This window comes from Cryptotermes secundus, unplaced genomic scaffold, assembly GCF_002891405.2.
Source record: "Cryptotermes secundus unplaced genomic scaffold, Csec_1.0 scaffold635, whole genome shotgun sequence".
In the NCBI taxonomy this organism is placed as follows: domain Eukaryota; kingdom Metazoa; phylum Arthropoda; class Insecta; order Blattodea; family Kalotermitidae; genus Cryptotermes; species Cryptotermes secundus.
In genome coordinates this window covers 830,205-839,798 of record NW_019733328.1, presented here as the reverse complement: position 1 = coordinate 839,798, position 9,594 = coordinate 830,205, and the positions used below count along the sequence as shown (strand labels likewise).

At 38.2% G+C, this 9,594-nt stretch overlaps 1 protein-coding gene across 1 annotated transcript; it reads right to left on the bottom strand.

Annotated features, from left to right (window-relative positions):
* Window positions 1-528: 528 nt before the first annotated feature.
* On the bottom strand, window positions 529-9,276 carry LOC111868038 (tubulin alpha chain-like). The gene is made up of 2 exons (XM_023858382.2): window positions 7,942-9,276; window positions 529-1,158 (listed from the first exon to the last, which is right to left on the bottom strand). The coding sequence occupies exons 1-2, from the start codon at window positions 8,297-8,299 to the stop codon at window positions 977-979; spliced, it is 540 nt and encodes a 179-aa protein (XP_023714150.1). The 5' UTR covers window positions 8,300-9,276; the 3' UTR covers window positions 529-976.
* Window positions 9,277-9,594: the final 318 nt, after the last annotated feature.

The following is a 9,594-nucleotide window of genomic DNA, read 5'->3' as shown; positions in this document are numbered from 1 at the left end:
CTCCCCTGCCGGTGAACTCTGGATGTCCCTTGAAGTCTCTGCTGTGCCACTTCTCAGCGTTCGACTCTCAATTTTAGCGTTTCGTCACTAACCTTTTGTGAGTAGATTGCTGACCTTGTGTGCAGCATTGGTGCTGTAGGATGGCTCCGTCCGTCTTAATTCGATATTTTGGATTGATATTTGTGACGTGCTGTGTTCCCTCCTCTTGGTCTCGTGCTTGCGCAGACGTCGTCGCCCTGCATTGGCTGTGCCACTTATATAAGTGTTGTCACCCACTCAGCGATACTTCTAGCCCCACAAGTTGGTCATCGCTTATAACTCGCCACTTATACCTGTCCTCTTGGTGCCCTTTCGTTCGTCTCCACTTTCATCTGCTGCTTCCTTGTTTTTGTCTGGTTCAGGGTAGGGTGTGGGATTACTCTGAATTTGAATTTGTTTGGGTGCCAGTGAACTTGGGTGAAATCCACGAATTTGGAACGGGGAAAACAAAGGTGGGGATATGGATAGGCGGCGTTTGGGGTTCCGACTGCTCAGACAGTTGGACGAGATTCTGTCTCAGGCGACTTCTGGGCCTTGCTCACACAAGGAGAGAGAGAACACTTAAAACTCACGCTTCACCTACACTGTTGCTCTTTATTAAAGATGTGAACTAGAATTACACATTACAAGGCTGTAGCACTTTGAATTTGCGTACTGGACTTGACAAACTGATTTGGTGCTGGGGTCAGTTCTGTATCATCTTGTATTAAGAGTAATACAGTTCGTTTACATGTAGTACATTGTAATTAAGAATGTAAATCAACAACATTGCTGAGGTTCCTGCATGGTGCGGTTACAGTTCACTCTACTCCTGCTTTATTAAGACACAGAAGTACGCCTTATATACATACGAACTTATAACCATAGTAACACATAACAATATAAAGATACTGTTGTTACACACATAAATGTGCTTACACATAACAGTAAACATCACTTATGTAACAAGAAATAACCTAGTTCTTAAATTGTTTACTACAATGTTGCCAATTCTAACATTATATTTCAGTATTTGAGAGTTGCCAACATAACACTCAGTACCTTCTCCTTCTCCTCCTTCATAAGAATTCTTGGCAACTTCCTTATAATGCATCTCCAAAGTAGCAAGATTGAAACGGGCTTTTGAGAATGGTCTGTAATGGGATTGCTTCGGGGTTTAGTGCTAAACTCTCGTTACTCATTTTTATTTTAATGTTAACTACATTTCCTGTTCCACTGGTTCCCATAGGAAGACTCAGTCTTTGTTCAGATGTGGCGGTCCTTTCCCTGAGTACTGTACACTTCCTCCAACGAGCGATTAGCCATTTCATTAGTTTATACAATCCATACAATATTATGACAGTTATAGCTATATACATTAATACGGAATAAGTCATGTGGTATGTAAAATGTTTCCTTTTCCACTCTTGTTCCTTTGCCAACTTTTCTAGTTCAGAGATTCTATAGCTTAGCATATTTCAAGTCTTCCATATGCGTTACAGTTGGTTTCAGTTTCATATCTAATTTGATGTGACTTAAATTAATGGAAGTTCCAAATCTTTCACAGCACTCAAATTGTGTTTCTACTTTAGATAATAAATCTCCACAATTTCCTGTATAATTCACCTAATTTCATTTGTTGTAGTTAGCAAAGCTGTTAAACTATATCCTTTACATCCGGAATCTATATTCAATTTTCCAGTACCCCTTATTTTTATTTCCACTGGTACTCCTTCGTGGCACACAACTGTAATGCTATCACTGAAGGGTATGAAATAAACCCATTCATTCCTGTTTTCCAATTACGTCCAGATGGTGTGTTCCACATGAACAATTCTTACATCACAAACTTCTGGAATTCTTACTTGGGGGTGTAACAATTTCACTTCACAAGATTCCTGCATATGGCTGTTTAGAAGTGGTTGACCTTGCTTACACAAGTAGCGATTTGGTTGTGCTAATTTACAAAGTCTCAATTCCTCCCTACTCGTCAGGAAATAATACTGCCTGGTCTGGTCAATACATAAGACACTGTTACTTGGTTCGATATACACAAACTTATTCCTTTCTACTTCTACGGGTAATGGTATTAGTTTAAATGCCTTGAATATACCCCTGTTAATTAATGGTAAACTTGTTATATAACTCAGTATTCCATTCCTTAAGTATATATGTACATCACATATTGTCAATAATATATTACTGGAATCCTTGCTCAGAGTGAACGGTGCCATGGTGTCTTTTGGGAACATGGAAGCACTTTTCTGTAAGGTTTATATTAGTAGTTTTGGTGACACTATCTGGGGTTGTAAAATACCCTTTTGTGCGTTTAATACGTGCTCTATCATTAAATACAAACTTCTTTGAATGGCCTCCATAGCATGATTAACGCGGGCGATGTGCCCTTCTGCTGTAATCTTTACGTCTAATAGGTTCAGGTGGGTTTCCGTATCAGTGGAAAACTTTTCCATGTAACCTTTTAATTTGTTTAGCCCTTTCTTGATCACTTGGATATTATACTCCATATCAGATGTAGTGCTATTTACGGCTCTAAATGAAGCTCTAACTATTGAAAGTTGTTGTTTCAGCACGCTGGCCGTATCTTCCGATTCCACTTCAAAGTGTTTAATCTGTGCGTTATAGTATTCCACATCATAGGCATCTAAAGTCCCAAACAGTACCTTACTAAGTCAATGAAAAATCCGTCGAGTGTAACAATGTTTTTAGGTCACTTCTTTATCTCACTTGCCTTACATGTTTCGGTTTAAGAAAACCATCATCAGAGGCACATATTACAAACACATGAAAACACTGGCGTTGTTTAATGTACACAGTATATATGCTGCGTGGACGCTGCTACAAATGTCGAAGTGTAAAAGCACAACACTTTCTAGGAATATTGAATGCACGTTCAACTCTTGCATTCCATCCGAAAATTGCCCTCANTTAGTGTTGTATTTGATCCTTGCTTACCTTATGGTCAGATGTTTCTTACGCGTTGTGTGTTGTGTACTGCAGTGGGAGTTCTACGTCAGTGTTATTTAAAGCCTTGTGTGTTATGACGTGGTAGGGGGTGTGTTTATACAAGTAGTAATGAGGTCGAACATGCTGTTCTGGTTATTGATCTCTTTTGCCTGTTTCTGCTCATCTATTAATTTGTTATCCCTATAGTGGCGGTAGATTTGATATTCTTCCTTTATATTCATTAATTTACCTTTTCTTGCCATTTCAATCAGTTCCATGATTTGCGAAATTGGGCCGTATTGATGTTGTCTATTTAAGATATGTTGAGCATAGGCGGAGTCATTTTTATTGAATCTTATACTTCTTATATGTTCATTATAGCGTGTTACCAATTTTCTGCCTGTTTGACCTATATACACTTGTTGGCACTCCTGGCAGGTCAATTTGTATATGCCGCTTTGTTCGTAAGAATTTATGCTTTGTTTGTGGTTTAGTATTTTACCTAATGTATGATTTATTTTAAAAGCTATTCTTACGTTCGTGTTTTTGAATAGTTTCGTAATTTTTCTTTCAAAATAGTACCTTACTAATTTCGCCTACAAAGTTTGGTGCACCTCGTCTTCCTCTAGCGTTCCCATGCTTTCCCGTTATTTTATTCAACACCTCCGTTTCCTGGAGTTGCCTAAACCTTTCTCGCGACAGAGACGTGAAGTGATTGCAATCTGTCCAATTCTGGACTTCAGTGGTTTGGCATACTTTATTTACATAATCAATATATTGGCCTAATTGTTCAGTCTGACTGTCAGTTTCCATCAAATCAACATACACAATTGTTTGCCACTCCATATTATACAATGCGATTTCACCTAAAAGTTCATAATACAGCCCTGGGAAATCGTATTTCTCAATCGAATATCCTTGTCGTTCTACGGAAGGCTCCGTCTTTGGTATCATGATAACATACATGATCCAGTGTAACCGTTCTTTGGTTCTACTAGCTCCGGTAGAGAAATTCGACTCCTCTCAGGCCGTGTTGACTGGCCACGGCTTGGGTGATTAGTGGGGCATTAGGCTCAAGAAAGTCACACTCAACACCAATTAACTGTTTAAGTTTTTATTCAGTCAGCACTATATAAATGGTAACTGCATCACTGATTCCAATCTTTCATCCTTTGATTTTTTAACTAAGTCGTGTAAAGCTCTTTTATGATTGCAAGATGTTCGTATAACTTTGGTTATCCATTTATTGGTGTCTTTCCTTTTTTTATACACCAGGGGAAAGCTGTTTTCTAAAACTGTTAAGAAGGTATTATGAAATTTATTAAATTTCATATTAACGTTCTCTTGATTATAAACTGCTTCCCAATTTTCATTTTGTAATGCCCGCTGGAAATGTGGTATGTACTCAGCATTGATATCCGTAAATGCTCTTACATGGTCCCTTTTCTTTATCACCTGTAAATTTTCAAGTACTAAGATTTGTCCATCATGGTCTGAAAACCCATTTATTGCGGAATGGGTTTGAAACTTACTGAAGACATTCTTATCTAAGAAGAAATGATCTATAAGTGTGACAGAAGTGGGACCTATTCTGGTCGGACAGTCAATTATTTGAGCTAGATTATAAGTATCTAATAAGGACTGTAACTGTATTTTTTTATGGTTTTCATTAAGGTAATTTATATTTGTATCGCCACAAATTATCAGTTCCAATTTAAGTCTTACTAAATATGAAAGTGTAGCATCCAGCTGCTCAATAAATTGGCTGATGTCCCCATCTGGTACTCTGTAGAGACATAAAATACAATTTCTTATCATTTATAATTATCTTCACCGCACAGGCTTCGAAAACCTTCTCCCTACTTATTGAGATCTAGCTTTTGATATGTTATATTATTCTTAACTAATATACAAACTCCTCCATTCTTAGATATATTACGTGAAAAACCTGTTGCCATTTTATATTTTGTCATGAAGAACATGGATAGTTCGTCTGCACTCAAATGATGCTCACTAATACATAAAATATCAGGATTATTATATACATCATTTAAAAAAAATAGCTAATTCTTCTTTTTTATTTCTAATACTTCTTATATTATGATATATGACTAGAGAATTCTCCTGACTGTTGTTTCAATTTTGAGTTATTCCCATAAAAAATCCTCACTTGTATTTGGGATCTTCCGACGTCTTCTAGGGGGAATAGTTTGCGACGCTACACTAGCTATTCCCTGATCATCAGCTGAGGTTTTTGTTGTGTCCTCCTTCCATGTTAGACTAATCGGCATTCCAATTTGTATTTCCTGCAGCTGCATTTCAATTTTTTCCATTAGTAGCATTACTAGCTTGTCTTTACCCGAGTTTCTTATATGTAGTCCATGACGCGTAAAATCTACTCTTTCTAGGTCCATGTGGATCATAGTCATATGCCTATATTTGTTGGTAACGTCATTCAGCTTTTTATTACAAAACTTTAACCTCATCATTAATTATTGATGTTTCCATCAAATCCTGCCTATGGGGGCACCCATAATTATTATGACATTGGTGTGTCGATTCCCCAACAAAAAATGATGTATCCACTTAATTCCTCTTGAGGTATTATTCTTCATAATGTCGTTTGACCCTCCACAAAATATGAGTATGTCCTTTCCTGTCAATCCACCAATTTCCTGCTGTGCAGTTTTAGTCAATACTTTGACATTTGCTCCAGGTATAACATAACCTGACACTTCATATTGCTCTTTAAATTTCTCCCGTAATTTACTGGCAAAGCCCCTGGCATGACTATCCAATTAACACCATTTTGTGTTTTATATTTATTTTTCTTTTTGCCAATTCCAGCTCGCCTAATATACTGTAGCGTGTTGGGTGTATAACGTGACAAATAAGTTCACGCCGTGGTTTGATATAGCGAGTTTATTTCTTTCGCTCATTTACACACACTTTACAGGCATTTTCACTTGCAGTGTCACAATCACTGCTTACAATATTCCAGCGATACTGGACCCAGACGGATATTCCGAACTGACTTCTTAGACGGGCGATCCGAGACTGACTACTTCTCGTCGAAACTGGGCTTTTATAACCTTGGCTGCTGATAGGTAACGAACCCTCTGTTATAACAGTGGAAACGCTGCATTGTTGGCTCCGCGTTTCCTACGCAATAACCCATTGTTATAACCATGGAGACTCCTGTTAGATCTACAATGGAGCGATTGTTGTTTCCTCTGTAACGGTCTATTTTAGCGTTTCCATAGCAGTTACTCCTCTGGTTTGCCGACACGTTACAATACTCTTTTCCTTCGTGTACTGTGGCGGTTTTACTCTGATTATTTCCATAGTATTTATGACTGGAATATTTTGAATAGTATTACATGTAATGTCATGCGAAATATTCCTCTTTCTTATTCCAACAGCTACCTCAGTCCATTTAGTTCCCGGAGCTTCAAGTCCTTTATTGTTACTACTACTTATTTTTACTTCATGTTCCAGTTTCACTATCACGGCATTCATAACCTCTCTCACACGCGGATGGACTGCCATGTGTCTGAATTCACATAACTCTTTCAAATCTAGCTCTGTATCTAAAATATCATTTCTATAATCTCCCTTATTTTCATTATGCATCTTTCCAGTAACTTCACCATCTCTCTTTCGCACACATCTTATTTCTACATTCAATATAATATCACCATCAGACAATATCCATCTTACTGCCACCATACTGTTCAGTGACATTCACATTCAAGCTTAAGTATCTTAACCTTTTCCTCTACCATTATTATTTGTCTTATATTGCATCAAAATATTCAAAATAGCACATTCAACTCCAACCACCGTCCAATATGTAATTCCTCTTCTTATCGGTTGCTATGGATATCCCTCCGAGAAACACTCCGTTACTCTTGCACAAAATGGCCGCAGTAATGCAGTAAGTGCATTGAAACTGTGTGAAAAATGTAAGAATTGCCCTACTTCAGAGCACAAATTTAGTGCTCCTCAGTGTTATTTTCAGTTTCCCGTAGATCGAATGATAAGTACATATATACATGATACATATATAATGATGTTATCTAATAAGGATAAAGGTATTAAGAAATATGTATTGATTTATATTGATAATCATGTTTAATCATTTAAACAATTGTCTGAATGTACAAACAGACTGTATCCAATGTAACCAGACCGCAGGATGTAGGATGTGGATGGGGAAAAACACAGAGTGAGTAAAGTGGGAAGTCTGACCACATTGATTTCCTGCATAGGAGAACTAACAACGAATGTAATGGTGATGAATAATATTACTAAAAGTGAAACTCGGAATAAGTGTTATAAGTTGATGAGTTGTATATCCTATGACGCATGAATGATGCTAAGCAATCGCTTGTTAGCTTAGAAAATGGGAAAATTGATAAGGAGAAGGATTATCCAATTATAAGCTTTGTTACAATGTGTCTGAGGAAAACAGAGAATTTAAGGTTTACGCAAGGGAAGTGAGGGCCACTTCTTGACAGTTGGCACAAGTGTTTGAACTAGATAACGGTCCATCCTCCAGGGGGAGCCGCGACACTTAGGCGGCAGGCAACCGAAGGCAGGCTGACCACAGACCTCTACTACAAGTGTTAGGCCTCACCATGCTCGCCATCTCTGCAGTTGCTGTATTCTGTAAGCAGAGATCTGTTTGTCTCAGCCTGGCCACTTAACCTCAGCATAAGAGAAGAGGCGATTGCAAGTAGACTAAAATTGTTCAGACTAATTACTTTATTTGTTGATTTCATTATGTGTTTATATTGAGTTAATAAATGTTACTTTCTTTTGGGTTAGATGAAAGAAAGGTGTTTCAGTGTGTTTCGGGAAGGGGCACTACCCTAGGGGCATATCCTTGAACAGGTACCCTAGACCACACCCATCCTGGCTTTCATAACACCATCTCCACGGTAGTAAGATCCAAACGGGCTTTTGAGAATTCACTTTCCTCCATCCGCTCATGAACGTAACAGTGAACGAAGGCACGCTTAGCATACATGAGATCAAACTTATGGTTCACGCAGGCCCATGCCTTGGCAATGGCTGTAGTGCTGGATAACATGCACACAGCACGCTGCACTTTTGCCAGGTCACCTCCTGGGACCACTGTTGGAGGTTGGTAACTGATGCCGACCTTGAAGCCAGTTGGGCACCAGTTTACAAACTGGATCCCCTCTTTGTTCTTAAGTGTAGCAACTGTGTCATTGACATCGTTTGCCACAACATCTCGGTAAAGCAAGCAGCAGGCAATGTACTTCCCACTCCTTGGATCACATTTCATCATAAAGGGGAATGGTCAGCCATGTCATGAAGGCTTTTTTTATCAGTATGTACTGGGGAATGGTCGGCTTTATACTCCCAGAAGCTAGCATCCAGTACTCTCTGGATAGAAGGCTAGAGGGTCCCTAAACCATTCTGGAAAAATCTTCCCCTTAATGGGAATCAAATAAAATGTTCAAAAGGTTAAATTTTTGTAATGAAATGAGCTACATGGTAGAGGAGTTAAACTTAGGGAATAGTTGACAACACTTACTGAAGTCGGTGCCATACCTTCCTCAGCCGGAAGGAACTATCCTAGTTTGTCCAGATGTACTGGATTTGTATCGTATTTCATTTATGACTGGCTCTCATAAATAGTGTCTTTACATGAGATTTTCAACTAACATATTGTATATTTGTCTCATTTCCTACATGTCCCTAGTATTTTAATGTATTTCATTTCATTACGTAAGAGGTAAAATGTGAAGAGAACATAATATGACATTTCTCACTATTCAACCCCAACCTGTGTCTAATGCAAATACATTATGTACTTATACCGCCAGGAACACAGGAAAAGAATGCCTGGAGAAGAGAGAGCAACTTGCAGAATCCTCCAGTCTTTGATAAAGTAAGCAAAGGCTGCTGTCAGGATGTAGCCAGTAGTAAAGAAAAATTGACAAACCACTCCAGCATACAGCCGTTTAGTAGGGCCGACCATCTCCATAGCTGCAATACATACATGCAAGAAGCAAAAGTAAAGGCTTAGTCATAGTCATATCTGAGGAATGGGAAGTCAGTAGATACTCATATGACTCAAGAAAGTCATCTCATTATGGGACACAAAGTACAACATTTTCCTAAGCTGCAGTTTAATAGTATCCTACCATTTACAGCTCATATCACGAGTAATTTCATTAAACAAAAACTTCAAATAAAAAAATTTAATGTATTTTCTTCCCCTTCCATTCATTCTTTGTTCCCCATCACAATCCCCTACATTTAATTATCTTAAAATGGCAGGTGAAAACTGAAATGGTAATAATCCTTCCTCCTTTACTCAAAAATGATTCAGTTGATCTACCAAAGAAGTTCTATCATAATTTTAGTTATCATGGGGATGGGGATGGCTTCTGGGCAACGGGTGAAACGGTCGACTGCAGTGAGGCAGTATGTGTAGCTTCCTAATTTCAATAAAAAATGTGGAAGGCTAACAATAACTTAAATGGTATGGACAGTATTTGTTTCAAAACTGGTTGTTTTTTCCTTGTATATCTTTGATACATGTGGAAAGAAGCCTGTCCTGATGCCTCGAGTACA

Bases quoted from the DNA above. Each gene is read 5' to 3' on its own strand.
- LOC111868038 (XM_023858382.2), bottom strand. From the start codon at position 8,299: ATGATGAAATGTGATCCAAGGAGTGGGAAGTACATTGCCTGCTGCTTG. The intron at 1,159-7,941 runs GTTTGGATCTTA...CATTCTCAAAAG, and splicing joins AAGTGAATTCTCAAAAGCCC to CCCGTTTCAATCTTGCTACT.